The 19967-nt window shown below is 37.0% G+C and overlaps 1 protein-coding gene across 1 annotated transcript in view; it reads left to right on the top strand.

Annotated features, from left to right (window-relative positions):
- SULF1 (sulfatase 1) overlaps positions 1-19513 on the top strand; it is a 65527-nt gene extending 46014 nt beyond the window's left edge. Inside the window, exons 10-18 of the mRNA XM_074847227.1 lie at positions 1741-1951; positions 4830-5076; positions 6841-6937; positions 7023-7117; positions 7541-7606; positions 8088-8260; positions 10541-10683; positions 10788-10911; positions 16904-19513. Coding sequence (XP_074703328.1) covers positions 1741-1951; positions 4830-5076; positions 6841-6937; positions 7023-7117; positions 7541-7606; positions 8088-8260; positions 10541-10683; positions 10788-10911; positions 16904-17727 — 1980 coding nt within the window. The 3' untranslated portion in view covers positions 17728-19513. The remainder of the gene's footprint in view (positions 1-1740; positions 1952-4829; positions 5077-6840; positions 6938-7022; positions 7118-7540; positions 7607-8087; positions 8261-10540; positions 10684-10787; positions 10912-16903) is intronic.
- The last annotated feature ends 454 nt before the right edge of the window (positions 19514-19967 follow it).

Raw genomic sequence — 19967 nt, 5'->3', positions numbered from 1 at the left:
CCAAAGAATGCTCTCACGGCCCTGTGGTTCAGAGCCACATCAGCTGATTTCTCAGGTTATCAGGTCAGCAAATCTACCTGAGGCTTAGTTTTCTTTCTTCACTCTTCAGTCAGCTTGACAGCACCCCCAAAACAATCCAGAGCAGCCATTAGTTAATGGAAGACACTTGCTCTGATATTAGCGTCCATTTCAAAAATTGGGGAGTCCATTAGGACCAGCATCTAGGTGTCTTGCTATTATTAATGAGCCAAGAGAAAGATACACTATTCAGTCATAGGAACCAAAAAAGGACACATTATAGGGAAACTTAGCTGAAACTGCAACTAAAAGGTCCCGTTTATCAATAACATTATTGAGTTTTGTTCTCTACACTATCCAGCCAAACTTAATTACTTTGTATGCAAACTCTGGTCATTGTGGTTTTAGATGCACAAGTAAACAAAACTCACCGCATAACAGTCATTTATAGTTGTATTAAAATTATAAATAAACATAGCTATTTCTAGTTGTCCCTATTGTTAATCAGACTACAACTGACTTAAAATCTTCACAGGCTTCTTAGCTTGTGTAGGGTGTTACAAGTGCCATATAAATCAAGCTTTGGGCATGGGCAAAGGAGTTCTGATCTGTCAGCACCTACCCATATTTTTAAAAAAAAACATTTAGCATTTTTAAGACAATTTGGTGTGGAAAGGAAAAAGTCCCACTTTCTTTTTAATTTGAAAAGTGAAGATAGTGGGATCCACTGGAAAAATCCACCTGGAATCTTCCATCTGGTTCAGTGATGTTGATAATCAAGTCAGACAGATATTGTGCAGACAAGCTGGAAAAAACTCTGTTTCCTCTCATTCTCCCGCACTTGTTCTGATATTCAGCATGTGTACAATGCCTTTTACAGGTACTCCTTCCAGACTGCACCTTTTTCTGCCAAGTCTGATACAAATCTCAGGACTTAGGTATCCAAAGGAGTTTATCCAAGTGAATTTATTTGTTTACTGTCCTAAGGTTCTTCCCCTCCCTTGCACCTGCTGGGTGTAGGGAGGCTGGCTGGATGTATTGAGCTTTCAGGCTTCTCCCTTGTCATGTAAAATGTAGAGACAACAATGTTTGCAGGTCTGAGTGGCATGGTTTGCAGGGCCATGTCTTAGGGTGCAGGTCTTACCTCTGGCCACTAGTAAGGAAATAAATTACATGTTGTTAGTGATTTATGTATTTTTCTATAAATCATATCCACAACTTGTCCTTCTCTTTCCAAGGAACCCTACAACTGAACTAGTTCTTCATTTGTGGGGATTTTTTTATTTTCCGTGGAATCATGTTAGAAATTCCAAGTCACAGAACAAAGAAAAAAAGTTTGTTTTTTCAAAGAAAAAAAAAGAGTTGGTGAAAACAGCCCTGACAGCTGTACTCTGTGGCTCAGTAAATTAAGACTTTTTACTTGCTCCTTTCAGGGATGTGTTTAGTCTAGATACTCTTGATTTATATATCTTTTTTGGCTGGGTTGGGTTTTTTTATGCAGATTTGCAGTGATTTCATTCAAGCTTATATTTGCCTAGCATGAGAGAGATGTTGAGAAGAATGTGAGTGAATTTAGTCCCTAAAATGTTTCCCTTCTCAGTTTGTTACTTAAGAGACTGCTTAATTTTTAGAGAAATTTGCGTGATTATTTGACAATCCACCTGAAAGTAGCAGGGCTTTGGAAGGCTGCTGGGAATTCATCTTCATTTCTCTCTCTCACAGAAGTGGCAGTGCACAGAGGATGCTTCTGGCAAACTTCGAATTCACAAGTGTAAAGTATCTAGTGACATACTTGCCATCAGAAAAAGGACCCGCAGCATACACTCCCGGGGATACAGCGGTAAAGACTGCAACTGTGGAGACACTGATTACCGAAACAGCAGGACCCAAAGAAAAAATCAAAGACAGTCCTTGAGAAACCCTAATGCACAAAGTAAGTGTTAGCTGATCTCTTGAACTCTGCAGCAAAGAGGAGGGGGGAAACGGCCAGCAGAGGGTTGGCTTACCAGTGTTCTCTTGCTTTCACCACCGTGTCTGATGAATACAACTGTAATTGGCAGTCGGGTTCTACATAATTGCCTCTGTAATAGCAATAATAATAACAGCAATATTTATCCTTTGGATCACAGTGAGGAACAATCTTTAGGCTGGTGGTGGTGACGGTGACGGTGGCGGTGATGACGATGCTCTGGTGCCACCTATCGCGCTGCTCGGACGTGACAGCCCGGTGGCATCTGCGGATCAATCCGTGCCGCTGTTTGCTAAAATGGCCAACGCAAGTGTTTTCTTGCATCGTTAACACTGAATTCACATGCCGTTTGGTGATATCGCAAAGCCATCTTTTACATGAGGCACTGCAGCGCTGTGACTGAAATGCTGCTCGGCTGGGACTTCCCGGCGAGTCAGTACCGGCATCCCCGCAGGGACACGAGTGAGATTGCAGTGTCCTCTAGTGGAGCGTGGGCTGAAGGGAATGTACAAGAGAGGTTTAGAACCAGCAGTACTTGGATTTGTTTCTGCTAATGACCTCTACAAAAGAAGCCTGTTTAAAGAAGCCGTTATTTTAAATGGAACAAGTTATTTTCTTCTATCTGCCCGGTGATGGAAGTGAGGTTCTGTAGCTATAGTAATACAAGCAGACCCAGATTTCAGGCTTTGCTCAAGAGTAGGCTTTATCCTCCCACTCTCCATCTAGAATACTAGGGGAATGAAATAAAGATGGTCTTTAAAACAGGAAGATGGTGAAGTCACATGAGAAACTCAAAAGTTAGAAGATGCTGCACAGATGTCTACAAAATAAGAAAATAATGTCAATATAATTCAAAATATTTCCTGATCTAAAGCCTCCCCCACTCTGGATGTGAACAAAAATCCCCGGTATTCTTTGTATATTCAACCACAATATTGTCTCTCTTGAGTTGTCTCATTGTTCAGACTAAATGCTCCTTAAATTTCTTCCATTTGTTTAGTGTGATCTAAAGAACTTCACAGTGTGTACAGGCAGGCCTCTGCTGAAAAGTCACAGCTGAAAATGTCACAGAGTGCCAGGGTGATTCTCAGACTGGGGAATGTTCCCCCAAGTGATATGTTCAAGGGGAAATACCTGCCATGTACCTTGAACAGAGATGGTGTTGCTGGGGCACCAGCAAGGGCTGAAAGGGGATTGCGACTGGGGGAAGTGGCTTGAGGAGAGAAAGTGGGGAAAAGCTGGAAGACATCTGAAGGACACATCAGAAAAAGTCTGTTTCTTATGCTTTTCTCCTTTACAACATTCTTACACCTTTTCCCTCTTCCTCCTCCTCCAAATCTGCCTTAGCACTCCTCTGAGTAGAGCAGGGAAAGACTCATGATGATGAGACATTGTTAAGGACATGACTAGTTCAGGCATCAGTTTTTAGATGATGCTTGGATAAGATGCTTATATATTCCACTCTTTCAGTCACTTGATTAATAAGTAGTATTATCAGAGGCTGTTAAAATGCCAGAAACCGTCCCATCTGACCCTATGAATCTTTCTGCATTATTTTATTAGAGAGTAATATGGTTATAAATCAGAAAGATGCTTTGAAACTAGGGGTTTTCTCTTCAGGAAGATGAATGTCTTCATTGACTTGACTGGGAAGCCCTTTTTCACCTGGCAGGCAACTGCTGAAACAGTTTAGGACAGGGTGGTTTGAATGAAGAGTTGAATGAGGCTCACTGTCTGCACTTCTAAAAGATTCTTGAAGAAGGTTCAATGTGAGTCCCTCAAATACATTAACATAAAACCTGCAGTGGAACTGATGCTACCGGCCAAAGGCAGTACTTTCTTACAGCTCCCATTTTCTTCCGCTGCGTGAATTATTATTTAACTGTTAGGTGACAAAGGTGTGCTCAGCATAGATGTAACAAATGGAAATGCCCTACAAGTGATTTTTTCAAGTTGAATTATGTATTTCTAGGACTCTGTGTGTGTATGGTTTTGCTAGACAGAACATGCTTTGGTGTGGTATTGACTGTGGGTTTTAACAGCTTCATTTGGGACAAGTGCATTTAACAAAAGAAGTAAAAAGTGTAAGGTCTTCCTGAGCCCAAATAGGGGTATTCTTGTACAGAACATTAAAAACCATCAAAGAGTTAATTGTCTTAGTTAATCTGACTCATATATACAGTACCTAAAAGAGATGTAACCTTACTAAGTTCAGAGTTTTCAATGGTTAAAAGTGACACAATAAATCTCACTGTATCTCTACAATGCAGCAAGTTTTTGGTGCACATAAATACAGATTATGTGTGTGTTGAAGTATATATAGATACATATACATTGATATATGATGGATTCTTGCCCTTTTAATGCCACCTTTAAAAAAGAAAAGGTGTTATCCTTTTAAAAAGTCATTTTTATTCTAAAGCATAAGTCAAACTTATGTCACAAGACAATTTACAGGTGGTGACTTTGTTTCACAGTATTGAGTGGTTTTATTTTGTAAAGTAGTTTCTAATCCTGTGGTCTCTGATTTTTTGAGTGTCTCTTTCAAGATATCTGATTTCTGAGACACTGATTTTATTTGGAGATATAGATACTAACTGTGGCATAAGGTCAGACTAGCATGAAATGCAAACCTTAAAGCAATTGAAATTTCACGTTACTCATGAAAGTGTGGGCCCCGATGTATCAAAAAATCATGAAGTAAGTTTCTCTAAAGCCACAGGAAAAAATAAGCTAGTTTTACTGAACAGCATTCTTGCTCTTTACAATATGGTTTTTGTTCATGGCATGAGTCATGTAGGTACGTATATGCAACTGGGAATGTTTCTTTCTTCTGCTTCAGAATACAAACCCCGATTTGTTCACACTCGCCAAACCCGGTCCTTGTCTGTGGAATTTGAAGGTGAAATATATGACATAAATCTGGAAGAGGAAGAACTACAGGTCTTAAAGACCAAAAGTATCACCAAGCGTCACAATACTGAAAATGAGGAAGAAGCAGAGGAAATCAATGGTGCTCCTGGTGACACGATGATCGCTGATGGCACTGACGCTATAGGTCAACCCAACTCTGTCAGAGTGACGCACAAGTACAATTGCTTTTTCTGTGGTTTTTTTCTTAAAATGAAATCTTCTTCATTTTCTAATTGTATTATCTCCATTTTTTATGATTTTATAGTTATAATATTTAAGAACTCAAAAGTATTGTAGATTTTAGATAAACCCGAGTTGTATTTGTTAGTAGATAGAATAATTTAACTTTACTATGTGTATTTACAGGGAGGCATCTAGTTCATATTTTTTTTCTGAGGGGGAGTAGGCATCTCCAGAGAGAGATTCATCCCCCATATAGAAACATGCATCTTATGATGGATTAATCACCATGTGAAGCTGACACTCCTGCTGTTCTTTATGAAGTCTAGGGTACCGGTTTAGCATAGAGGCCTAAATTTGAGACGACTGAAATCCAACTCTAAATGAGGACAGTTTAGATCAGTTACATCATCTTTCTTAATGCTTAGTTGTTAGCAGCCACTAACGTCAGCTAAGATACATTAGACCTGTTTATCCCTGAAGAGACCTGCAATCATTTTTCCATCCTGGAAGATGCTTACATATCAATTTTTAGCCCTACACTAAGTCTGAATGAAAAGGCTAAAATCTCAAAATATTTTTCAGTTTAAAAAAGCTAATATGATTGATCTGAAGAGCCAGGCAGATGCAGGCAACAAAAGTCTTCTATTTTGTCCTTTTTATTGTGTTTAAAATGTAAATAGCATTTCTCTCTTTTATTTTCTTTTTTTTTTTAAACATCAAGGAAAACATAAAAGTTAATTTTGAATAAGTAGAAATTATCCATTTTTTACATTGATAATTTTCAACCATGGCATTAATATAGCCTTAAATAGCTTTCTGGAAAAGTTATTATTTCTCCATAAAGTGTTTTGATTTTTACTGAGTACAGTATTGCTTTCAGAATTCTTTGAGTGAAGAAAAAAACCTAATGGGATAACATGGGAAGAGATAAACATCTAAATCTTCCTTTCTGCTATTCTTCTCAAAAATTAAAAGAAAGGTTCTGGTGAAGCAGGACCCTAGAGAGGTTGTGTCTATAAAATTGGAATATTTCCATAATTAAGGAATTTCTTTTTGTCAACATGGAGACTTTGAAAGCCCAGCCTGTAGTCTGCTGGATTTTCTATCCCAGTCCACTTCCTTGGCCTCCCATGTGCTATTTTTTTTCTTGGTAGAGCTGTTTTTTCAAACACTAGTATGATTTTTTTTTTGCCATTGCCCCGCAACAGAGTGTCCTGTTGGCTTTTTTTAACCACTTATTTGAACTCTTTGTTCTAACTTTCATTCTTATTGATCTTTATTGATTATATTGGTCTTTAGTCCACTATGTTCCGTTCCTGACTGTTTTGCATACTTGGAAGATGGCACATATTTATCTGGCAAGAGGAATATGTTTCTCAGCAGCTGGTGGTTAAATAAGAAATGGCACATTTGGTTAACCAGAGGCTTTAAATTCTGAACAGAGTTTTATTTCAGTTTCAATTTCATTTCTGATTGGATTAAGATTTTTCAAGATGACATTGCCATTGTATTTTTGATTAGCAGGCCCAGAGCACCTGTCATGGACGAGGATTTTTTTATGATCATTTTGCAGAGAAAACAGATTGAAGCAACTATTGATATTATTAAGTCAACATGAGAAGATCCTGTAGACTTTATTTATTTCTTAATAGAGTATAACAAAGAATTGATTTGGAATGTTAGAAGAAAGCAGAGAAATGGGTAGGCAATTGGGAAACCACTGACCTTTTTCCTATTTGTTAAACTCATGTCTACAGATGCTTTATTCTTCCAAATGACACTATTCACTGTGAGAGGGAGCTGTACCAATCTGCCAGAGCCTGGAAGGACCACAAGGCTTACATTGATAAGGAGGTAAGAAGTATCTTAAAATCTGAGTGAAGTCATTGACCTGCTACCTTTTCAAAGAATAATTAGGACTTGGAAATACTCTCTGCAGATTGAAGCTCTCCAAGACAAAATTAAGAATTTGAGGGAAGTTAGAGGACACCTAAAAAGAAGAAAACCGGATGAATGTGATTGTAGTAAACAGAGGTAAGAGAGATGGCATTCAACACTGAAAGCTGCAATGCTTGCTAAGGCTTACATATTTTCCAAGCTTTTTGAGATGGAAAAGAAAGAATATAAGCTTTATTGATAGTTATAACCACTGTAGGTACTCATTTTAGTTAGATCCATTTTAAGAGTAGAAGATACTGTGAATCAAAAGAAGATGAATGTTAAAATTTTGCAATTAAATATGTTTGTATTCTACTGACATATTTGAACCCAGCTGTGGTTTTGCTATAATCTAGCATAGGATCACTCACACACATATATAGTTTCTTTAAATGAAGTGAAAATTATAAGTCATTCTGTGTAATTCCTTAAGAAAATGTCAAAGATGGCATGTTTCTGATTTGGTTTTGTGTTGAAAATGGTTTCATGACTTGATAATTCCTAATAATATTTCTGTAGCTATTACAACAAAGAGAAAGGGGTAAAGGCCCAAGAGAAACTCAAGAGCCATCTTCATCCCTTCAAGTAAGATTGTTATTATCCTCTTACTCTCTCAGCTGGCTTTTTGGTGACTGGAGAAATATAATTGTTTGGGGTTTTTTTAGTGGAGAGGGGAAGGGACGAGGCAAAGGAAAGAAAAAGTCACACTTAGCAAGCTCTCACAAGAAACCTCCAGTAGTTTTGGACAGACTTGTGAAAGTTTATGGATAATATTTTTAAAACCTATTGATAGAAAATGGATTAAATTAATAATTTCAGAAGCTGATTGACCTCACAATTGTTAAAACGATCCAGTTAAACCTAAATACAACAGTGCATCATTTCGCAGGCTTACTGAAAAGAACACCTTGTAATAACAGCTGGGGTGGAAGCTGAGCTAGAAGAAGGGCATATTCTCATCCTCTCCTCTTTAAAAAAGCCAGAAAGATGTAAAACTTGATAGTGCTGTTGTTAACCAATTAGAGACTGTTCTCTGTCAGTCATGCCCAACTTTCTCTCTGAACAGAGAAGCAGCACAGGAAGTGGATGGCAAACTTCAGCTGTTCAAAGAGAACCGGAGAAGGAAGAAAGAAAGGAAGGGGAAAAAGCGCCAGAAGAAAGGAGACGAGTGTAGCCTTCCTGGTCTGACATGTTTTACCCATGACAACAACCACTGGCAAACAGCACCGTTCTGGAACTGTAAGTCTGATGTCCACATGCAGATGTGATCTAGGTTATTCTGGTGTGTCACAGAGTTTGCACTTCATGAAATCAGAGCATTATTTTGAAGAACTGGCACTTAGTAATGCTGCTGCTGCCATTATTCTGAAGTATGAAAGAAGAATGTCACTTAAGTATGCTTGCAATTTTTGCACTTCTTATTTATATGAAATTAGCACAAGAGGCTCAATGTTAAACACTACAGAAATAAAGTCTAAAACATAGACTTTTGTAACGAGCCACTGAGATTTGTGTTAATTTCTTGGAGATCAAAATGACAAAATATTTCATAGGAATTTTAATTGGGTTTCTGGTTATTAGTAATAACCTTATTCTTCCAATTGTCACAAATCCTTTTTGGGACTTGACTTTTAATGTTGTCACAAAATTCAGCACGTAAAAGGTCTACTTTAATTTTATCATTTTGATTTCAAAGTGTATCATAAACAACTTACCATATTGTGAAGAAAATAAAGATAGTTTCCCTTGTGATTTATTCCCATTATTCTCATGTTTTATATTCTAAAAGAATTTTAAAATCACAACTGTGGAATGCTCGCTTGGTGTATAAGAACAAAATATTATAGCTAGAGAATATTTTAAGATCCTTCACACTTCAGGGTATATAGATAACTATCCTATTGAGACATGCTTCAACATTTCTTGGTATTCAGCATTAACAAAACAGCACTTTCTCATCTTTGGTGGTGGAGGAAGAAAAGTGATTTAAAACTTTACTTTCAAAAACTTCAAGATCAAATGATTATTAAGTTACAACGTATTTGGCTCCAAGCAGAAAATTTGCTAAGAGGAATTTTTCATTTGGAGAAAGATGTTGTCTCCTAGTGATAATCTTCTCTGATTGTACTAGGACTTCTGCTAATACAGTTTTTACATTTTAAGATGTTCCTAAAGTAGTCATAGGCATGATTTTTGTTTCAAAGACAATTATTAGATTGGCTTATTACTTTTTAACTGTGGAGTACCGAATGGTTATGAAAAGCATTCTCTTATTTCTGTGCATTCTGGCAATGCTCCAGCAACAGTCACGGGGTAAAAAAATGTCCTTTTGATGCAGTCCATAACTTAAAGAAGACATAATGTATTATAATACTATTATTATTTATATTAAGTTTGTTCAAAACATTGATACTGTTACAACTAGTCACAGTACTAATAACAAATCTAAATAAAAATCTAAGGCAATATTAATATTTTATTGTTGGAATCAAAGAGATGTTCTTCTACAGAAAAAACTTAGTTGGCAGCTTGAAAAGAGTTATCTTTCTTACAACCTTTTCTGCTGACAGGACAAGATTATAGACAAGATATGCCCAGGTCTCCTTGATGGCTGCTCCCACCCTGTGACACCTGCATCCAGGTGTCTTCATGCTCTAGGTTTCCCCAGGTTGAAAAGTGAAAACAAGGTGTAATCCAGTTACACTGCTTGAGACTGTCCTACAAAGGCCTGACTGAATGCTTCAATTTCCCTCGTATTTGTGTATTAAATAAACAAAATGAGGGATTGCAGTTCAAAATAATAAAGTGGTTATCTTAGGAAAACTCAAGCCAGTAAGGGAGAACTACTTATAATGAGGCATAGGATTATCTATTGGTCTTCCTTCCCACCTTGCTTTTTCCATCTTTCCTGCATTCAGGGTGCTAGCCAAGCTCCCTGAGTGCAAACCCATCTCTTCATTGTCTAATCTCTCTCACTTGCCTCATTCCCGTACCCTGCCTCACGCTTTCTTGACTGCTGTGTCATTTCCATCTCACTTATCGTACCAACTAGCAATCTGGCCTTCCTCTGTAGTGTTTACACTTCTGTAATTTTCTCTTGTACTTGTGTCTCAGAGGCTCTACCAGGCTAAGGTTACTTGCTGTTGGGGGAAATAGTATCCTTCTACGTTATAAGCAGTTCCAATGAATCTTCTTGCATACAGATCTCAAGGGTCAGGATTTATGCTGTTCTTTTGTAAAGTCTGTATTCTGCTCAATCCCAATAAACCACATATAACTCAGAACAGAATATGCCTTATTAATTATAGTATTCACTATCTTTTGCTTTCTTTAACTGTATGTTTGTGAAAATTATGTTAGCAACTTATTCTGTTTTAGATGAGAATAACATTATTCAAATAGATTTTTTTTTTAAGATTGATCTAGAATTTAAGTACATGAAGATCTATAGAAGTTTCACCAGTAGAAGAAACAGATTGTTTCCCACCGAAAACTAATAACTTGTTTCTTTAATTACAGTGGGCTCTTTCTGTGCTTGCACAAGCTCAAATAACAATACTTACTGGTGTTTGCGAACAGTTAATGACACCCACAATTTCCTCTTTTGTGAGTTTGCAACTGGATTCTTGGAATATTTTGATATGAACACTGATCCCTATCAGGTAACCCCCTTTTCCTGTTACAAAATGTTGTTCACCAGACTCCTCCAGGGTTTATTTATTTCTGTTAACAAGTATTTTTTCCCCTCTATTCCTCTTTTTCTCAGCTGACGAACACAGTGCACACAGTGGAAAGAGGCATTTTGAATCAATTACACATACAGCTAATGGAACTGCGAAGCTGTCAAGGTTATAAGCAGTGCAATCCGAGGCCGAAGGGACTTGAAACAGGTACAAAAAAATAGGAGTGTTTATTTCCATTTTATTCTTTTTTTTTTCAACTAATTAAGCACTAATTGTATCCATGAAGTGTCACTCTCTTAAGTGTTGCTCTGAATAGTTTGGAATGATCCACATACACCATTCTGCATAACTGCATGACCAGAAACCTTCTTTGCAAGTTTGCACAGGTTATTCTAGACAGATATTGATGGCAAACAACATTTGACAGAAACTCTGGAGAAAGATTATCATGTTATTTGCACTAAGCAATAACAAGCATATACAGATTGTTCATAGTCATAACTCTTTTCTCTGTTGTAGGTTTTACTTGGCTATTTTTTGCCTCCCAGTAGCAGATGAGGTGTCAAATCCTGTGTTTATCTCGACTGCTGTCTGTCTATATGAACAACCTCAGACTCCACACCATAACTGAGACTTAACATTGCAAACTTCTAATCAGCAGTAGTCCCCTCCATTTTTGAGGAGAGCAGTATTTCTTTACAACAGTATCTGAGTAGAAAATTAGCTGGTATTTATACTTTGTAACTCTGGAATTCATTACACTTAAATTTGGTTGATCGAGTATTGTGATTTTTTTACAGGAATATTCCTTTCTACATAATTTCTGGTGATGCATCTTTGTATCTCTTTCTTCAGCTACAAGCATTTCTCTTTTTTACAATATTTAATTGTTTGGGGGTTTTATCATTTTTGAAAAACTGTGGTTTTTCAGTTCTTTTATATAAAACTTCCAGGAAATCTTTGTCGGACTGCAACTCTGTCTTTATTTAACACAGTACATTTCTTTTTAGGAATTAGATGCTGTGCATGGAAAACTACATTGTGAATGGTTTTACAAGTTCTAAACACTAACAAAAGTTACTCTTGTATTTTCCTATATCAGGAAATAAAGATGGAGGAAGCTATGATCCACACAGGTATCCACACTTTTTTATTCTCCTCAGCAGCTTCTTTCCAAATAATTGCATGACTCCAGTCCATTTCAACTAATGTCTGTATCCTGCCATGTTGCACACAGCATAGCTTTTGATGCATGCATTTTCTAACTACTTTACACTGAACTTGGCCATTGTTTTTTAGATCTACCATTCTGCATTTAACGTAGCTTGTTGTCATAGCAAGATTTCACAGAGTTCATATTCCATGCCTGTATTTCTTAGGTGTTTACATAGGGAAAATGACACAAAAAGAATAATTTCTTTTGGGTTGTTTTCCTGTTGTTGGGTTGATTTTGAATGGGTTGGGGTTTTTTTCTCTTTCTATTTAAGAATTCTGTACAGCTGCTTTTTAAACATAAACAAAATGTGCTTAAAGATATGTGTATCCAAAAAGCCTAACCAAATCTATGGAAGTAAAGTAAAACCTTCTCACTGGCTTTGGGAAGTGTTGGCAGATGCTGCTTTAAGCAAAAGTAGTGCTCAGTGTGAGCTGCATGTGCTCTGAAGCCAGCAGGAGACGGGTCAATATAAATATGGCAGAAAAATGAAGCTCCTTTGGGCAGGGGGGCAATCACACACGCATGATCAAATCACACACGCATGAAACAAAATTTCTTCAAAATATTGTAATATTTGAATGGAGGAAGGGCACTACGTCAGGTTTTTTATACCTGCTTGCACCTGAGGAATACACGAAAAACTGATGTTTGCAAGTATACTTATTGTACCTACATGATTATCATGCAGAGCCCAGTTCCTCCGGCTGGAGAAACCAGTCAAACATAAAGAAAAAGCCTGAAGAGACTGAAAAACCTCAGGTCTTAACAGTACTGCACTTGCTGTTCATTGAGTGATACTCGTACTCAGGGTACAAAACAGATTAAAGTCTGTCAAATGTCATATTTAGTCTTGATATCTTCTCGTGGTATATCAGTTTTACACATTTTCTTCTCTGTGCACTTTGGTGGATTAGCTCCTAATATACATTGTTTACCTGAGATGTAAACTGGGTCCAAGGAGTATACAAGTCTATATAAAACTTTTTTTCACAGTGTCTTCTGAAAAGAACCTTGTAATTAGTTCCCAACAGCCAGGGAACAATTAAGATAATGTATTTCAATGTTTTATAGATCTCTAATTTAAGCAGCTGATTTTTTTCTTGCAGCCAATTTTGTGTTTTCCCACTTGAGTAGTTTTGAGATCTAGGAAAATGATAAGCTTTCGTTTGGTTATATCCCAGTTGTTTGCATTGCTCATTATAGCCTCATGGGAATTGGTTACTACAATGATAGAAAGTAATCCCTGTAATTATGCTTTTAAGTCTTTCATTAGAAAACGTCCTTGTAAGCATTCCTCATTTTAACTACAGATCTGACAGAAATGGCATTTTTGAATTGTAGGGTTGCAGGAAATAGTAGAGCACACAGGATTAATCTTTAAATTATATCTTGCTACATTGTTTAGTAATGAAAACCTTTTAACTTCTGATACAAAGTCAATAAACATTATGCTACCGGGATAAATAGCTGGTATAGTATAACACAAGTGGTATTGCTCTGTGGCATGACATTCTAAACACACAGTTACTCAATATACACAGATGCCTGGGTTCAACATTTTGGTTCAAGCCCCATCTTAGTGGAAATTAGTTTTCTTTTCTAAATAAAAAAAAAAAAAAATTAATGAACAACAGCCATTTGTCAGGAATCATTAACACAATCTCTTAGAGGATCCTTTTCTTGATGCCTGCAGAGAAACCAGCAGAATGAGAGCGGGAAAGCTCTGTGCTGCTAAGTCACCTGCACTACCCCTTAGGCTTCCTTCAGATCAGTAGTTTCTCCACTCAGACCTGTTTCCCATTCAAAATGTCCTGAGTTAGTACAGTGTTACAGGTGTTACAAGTACAATATTGAGACAACAGGCCTGTATGGAAACAGCCAGTATAGTCCTATTTGCTTAAAACATGGGAAGAGAGCGTCAACAGGGAAGAACTCATGTCACCTGTGCCCTTTGATGGACAAAACAACTCTGCAGACATGATTGATAACAGGATGTGGGAATTGCACACTCCTCTCTGCTCTCCTGCTTGTCTGAGGTTTTTCAAAGCCACCAAGGAGATGATTGTACCTACTTGTCTTTAGTCTCAGTGGAGATATATTCAGATCCATTATTAGTTGTGAGACATCATAGCCACAGATGGCATCATGGGACTCTGGGGTATGATAATTGGAGAGTGAAGCTTAGCTAATGCTTGATTTTTAAAAATCAGAAGATGTTTTACTGTGAACAGTTGGCAACAATTTTTCTCTGTTTTGGGTCTATGACACAGTTGGGTGATTCCAAAATATTGATTGAGGAAACCACTGCCATGCTGTTACTCAAATGCAACTCATCTTCACTTTCCCATTTCACACCTGTATGTAATGAGATTTCTTACAGGGGAAAACCTTTTCTTTCCTCTCTTCTTCTTACTGTATGCTTTGCTTTCAGTGGGAAACTTTTCATTCCTACTACTAAACTGTGGAATTAAGCTGTGAGGTGACTCACTCAGTCAACCAACACACAGCCAGCTCTAGGATCTTAAGACTTTGCTTTCCTATTTATTTAACATGCATGAATACAAGTTACCTCTGTCCCATGTGTTTAAACAAGTTTGGTTTTTTCTGCTTGATGTGAAGATCATTGAACAATTCTCAGTGCCTTCCCAGCTGTGAAACTCCTCTGAGATTGCAGAAACAGTGCCACATTTAGAGGGGAAAAAATAGATTCAGCATGGACGACCACATAGGTCTGACTCAGCCTTTGAGCTATTTTGTAGGAATACAGCAAACTCCTTGCTGATCTCACTTCTCTGCAGCACAGCTCCCTTTACCCGCTGCTGAGGCTGATGGGAACCTTGCTCCTCATCACTGGCCCCCAGACCTCCTCACTGGTCACCCTGACATTCAGGCTTGCCCAGCTCAACCCCCTGTCCCACTGCCTGGGACAGACAGCAGAGGGTCCTCTGGGCCCAAAGGCACCTTTGAAACTATCAGTACAAATACAAACAGAGCAAAATTTAAATGTTGTTGCATTTGCAGTGTGGTTAATATCTTAGAGGGTTTGGTGACTAATCTCAGAAATTAATCCCTTCATGTGATGTTTTCTAGGGCCCTTTATATCTCTAAGTGCTGGAATAGTAAGCCTTTTTTTTCCTGAAATCTCTGTGGTGTTTAATTTTTTTTTGTTTCAGGAAACAGATTATCCATAAGTTGTCTTATAAAGATGGCTCTTGTGTGGCCATGCCATGATTTCATTTCTCTTGTCTACTTCAAGAAAAGAAAGAAGACGCTCTGTCATAGCTGTCCCATTGGATCCAAAATCTTGTGTTGCCTCCTATGATAGGGAGTTTGCCAACTGTCTGCAAAAAAATATCTCTAGAACTTGCTTTAAAAAAATAAGATATTTAAATTTTACTTTGTATTTACAGCACTCGTATTAAGTGAAGAAATATCAATTAAGATCAAAGATTCAGGTTTTTCCAAGTAACAAAAGTGGTCTTCCTTTGGTACAGTATAAGGTTCTTCATCATAATAAAATCATAAGTTTTTTTTCTGACCATAATGGTATTTTTCCGACTTTCCATATGATGGACTAAATAGTAGAGAAAATCTTTCCACTGTGAAATCCCAAGCTAATAAAGAAGCAAAGAATATAAGCTATGATAGATACAAGTTTTATCTTCTGTTTTACTTGAACAGTGAGAGAGGCCAAGTTAAAATGCAAACTAATTAATGGAGCTGCCAAGAACCCACTGTAGGGATTAAGGGCTCAATAGAAATAAATATTTGTGCTGAGTTCACGCTGTTGGACTATAGCCACTTGTACTTCCAAGGTCATTACTACTAGTCTACTTGCCTGTACAATTTTCAGAAGGAGAAGTCATCTGAGTGAACTAATTACTAAACATTGCCTACATCATCATTTGTAAGGACAAATTTGCCCCTTTCCCTGACAGGCTTTTGCATCACCTAATTAGTTTTGACTTGTAGTCCACTTTCTTGTTAAAATCTTTGGACTGAACACAGTCTGTGCAGGGAATTAAATGAAATAGTGGTGGTCAGTGTTACTTGTCAAAATAAAATTTCACACTACATTTGATAATCTGTGTCACTATAGTAGCTGGAGTGACTTTTAAAAATCTTTTGGAAATGGGTTTGCCTCGTGTCTTCGGTTTTTCTGTCTGTGATCAATATATAATGCAGCTCCATTGCTACTTATAGACTCATACGTATGCCCTTTATTCAAACTTATTATTTGATAAAGTTGTTAGACATTTTCATTCAAAGAAAGAAAACCTCTAGGAGGTTCTATATCTATGTATATTTTAACACTATTTTACAAAGTGGTGCAGTCCTATAAATTAATTCACACCAAGTTTTTACAGCTTTTCTCTCTCCTAATTGCTCCATGTAAATTAAAATGAGCATTTACAAAGTAAATAAAACACTATCTTTGGCTATCATTTATTAAATAAAATGTGGCTGGTTGGTTTGTAGACCATATGTCTCTAGCTACCAAGACACCAAATTCCTGTGGGTATTGTTGAAGTTCAGTTCACTAACGGCTTTCAGAGTTAATCCCATCTTTCATACTTAACTATTGTTCGTTTATTCCATATTTTGGTGAAGTGTTCAGGAAAGGTGAATGGATGATTTGTGTATTGAAGCACCTTTCCTGCCTTGAAATATCAGAGGAAAGATTTATCTCTGACTTGTCACAAAGCCCCATTAGATCAGATTTTGCTCTTTTTTACTCAGTCCAAGGATGTAGCAGAAGACGGGGAGTTTTTTGCTGTGTGTTCAGCAGAAGCTGTGAACACACCTACCCGAGCCCAGAATCCCTGATATGATGACAGAAGATGTGGAGCATCTTACATTTTGAGCTACATACATTATGAATAGCGGTGCTTTCAAGCAAATTGGAGTAGAAACATACGTGGAAGCTTTGCTTGCACTTTTAAGCTGGTGTTCACCATTAGGCTTTATTCTTTCTTTCAACAGAGGACAGTTATGGGATGGATGGGAAGGCTAACCTGCCCAGTTTCACTGGAGACATCAACTGGCAAGGACTGGAAGACTTGTACAGTGTGAATGAAAGTGTATATGAATACAGATACAACTATAGACTTAGTCTGGCTGACTGGACTAATTACTTGAAGGATGTAGATAGAATGTTTGCACTGCTGAACAGTTACTACCAGCAAAATAAAACAGACAAGGATAACACTGCTCAAAGTGACGGGGACAGGGACGAATCATCTACATCATTTACCTTGGTGGAAATTACTTCTGCTGAAGAATCGAGCGGCCTGCCTGCAGGAGAGCTGCAGCTTATTGTGCCAACGGACTTTGCCGCCCTCACTTTGAGCACAGTGAATTTAAGTCAGGAGAGGAAACTTGAATTAAACAATGATATTCCTGAGAAAAGTAGTTTGAATGATGCACACTGGAGAAATAATCATCAAGCTGAAAAATGGATGGAGGATAAAGAATCAGACCGTTTTGATATGGACTTCAGTGGAAATGGTTTGATAGAGTTGGAGTCCCGACATAGTTTCATGCTACAACCCATCAGTATTCCTCAAAAAGACACTCATCAGGACAGTGATGCTGTGAAAGATATATTTGAAGATCAAATATATCTTCCTGTGAGGTCTGATGAACCCCTTGTTCATCAAGGTGTAAACGTATCCATTAGGGATCCATCTATTGGTACCCAGAAAACAGGAACTTCCTTAAAAAAAAAGGAACAGAGGCTTGCAGGGGAAACTTCACAAATCCTAAACATAGAAGGCAGTGCCTCTGCTCCACTCTCCTTGGATTAGATCAAGTTGTAAACCATTAAATAATTTCTCCTTTTTCTTATTAGCAAACTAATAAAGGTAATAATGACAACTGACATTCCATGTTTATTGTAGATACGTTTTGCAGCTAAATTGAGCCCAGCTCAGTATTTGTCTATGTGCATTTGTTTTATTCACACGCACATATTTTCACAGTAATTCTCCCCAATGGAAAACAAAATTTTCAGCTTTTGAAGAAAAGAAAACAGTGTTAACTTTCAAATGTAGTAGCACATTCTCCAAAAGCTAAAAATTATTTCTTTGAAGAGGATGTTCAAGTTACTGTCTCTATTTCCAAATGATCCCAGCATGAATGAATGTTTCAGTCCACCTAAACTGTCTGCATAATGTCTTTTTCATAAATTATTTTAACCACTGGAAATTCCTAATGTCATGCTTTTGAGTAAAATGCACTTTTAAAATCTGTATGCCATACCATTTATGAATCTAATACCTTACATGTCCTTAGTTTGCTCATTGTCTCATGTAATTGTGAAACCAATAAATAGATTGACAGGAAAGAGGTAATCAGTATGGATTGTGGAAACAGACACTTTGAATATTATTTTAGCAAAAATATTGCATGTTTTTGTTACTTTGATTTAATTAAATTTACTCTCAGAAAGGTATGGCTAATGATTGTTAACTGTAGGAGGATTTCTTTAAATTGGATTGGATTGTTTCCCTATATGTTGATATTGTCAGTATTAAAAATCCATGAGGTATTTTGCCTTTTTTTTTTTTTTTTATGATACTGGTAGAAAGGTTTACATCAATACATATATGCCTTTGTCACCACATCTGATTTTTATTATCCTGAACAGTATCTTGAAAGCATTATTATAATTTTGAGACTTAAATTCTTCTTGTTTTGAACAGGCATTAAAGGGAATGATAAAATCATGTTAGATTTACATTATTTTAGCTACCAAAGGCACATGAGATAAAAAACAGTAGTTTAGATAATTTTTGTTCTTGTATTCTAAATTTTTTCTTGAACTTTACCAAACATTAAATTTTATAAAGTATAATACAAAAATGACTTTGAAAATCTGTATTACTCGAAATTTAATATCTTCCCTTGCTTTTTTATAAATTTCTAAATAATTAGCACAATAACAGAAGAGAATTACCTCAAACAGATGTAATTCCACAGTGTCCAATTCACGGGTGTGTTTCCTATCTGTTACATGTTATTTAGTGTAGTGAGTATTTTTTGGCTATTGCAAGCACTGCAGGTTAAACTTACATTCATTGCGTTGTATTTTAAGTTGAAACTTTTTAAAAAGGAGATTCTTTTAGTAGGAATTTTAATAATTTTAAGAAGCAGTCTTTTTGATGGACTCTGTACATATGTTAAAATTACTAGCTCTATCTGATGTATGTGTCATGGGCTGATTGATAGAAAAACATATTTATGGTCATGAATGATGCTATTTGTACATAGGTTTTAAGTTACTAGGATACAGACTGTGTTTTTAAATCTTGTATAATAATTCTGTGATACTTTTATAGAACAATTCTGGCTTCGGGAAAGTCTAGAAGCAATATTTCTTGAAATAAAAAGTGTTTTACTTTACCTGCTTCAGAGAAGTCCAGATGATCCAGTTTTCATACTAATTAAGATTTATTTTAAAAATATGTTAATAGTTTCAGTTTTAAGAATCCATCCACATTTAAAGCAATGGGTAACTAAATAACACACTACATTCTGTAGGTTATAAATTATTCCTGGAGATTGTGAACAATATATATTTTTTGTTTAAGACATGCTGTGATTTTTTTTGTTTTTAATTGCCAATTCATCCGATCCTTTCTTCCTTGAAGTCAATGCACTGAGCTGCACAACCAGCGGTTCCCAGAAGTAAAGCAACGTTACACGGTGCCATGCCTTGCTTTGCCGCTTTCCCTCCTCCCTGCAGAGCTCTCCCTGTGACAGCAAAGCGCAGCAGGCTGGACGTGCAGGGCTTAATGACAGCAGACCACAGATCTCTAAGATCTCTAGTCAGAAGGACTGTCTCCTTGCACAAGAGTTGTCACAAAAGGGAATTTAGGTTTCAAGGTAAACTCTCTCTTACTTGCACTCTATGTTTCTTTGGTGGTCTGTGAATAAGATTAGCTTCATAAGCTAAAATCAACCTCTGAAGCTATGCCTCATGAATCTTCTTTCTTCTACACAGTCCTTGGACAATGATGCTCCTGCAGACATGAAGTTACAGGTG

Source organism: Strix aluco, chromosome 1 (genome assembly GCF_031877795.1).
Source record: "Strix aluco isolate bStrAlu1 chromosome 1, bStrAlu1.hap1, whole genome shotgun sequence".
In the NCBI taxonomy this organism is placed as follows: Eukaryota; Metazoa; Chordata; class Aves; order Strigiformes; family Strigidae; genus Strix; species Strix aluco.
The sequence above is the reverse complement of the archived record's forward strand: the minus strand, read 5'-3'. Positions and strand labels throughout refer to the sequence as shown.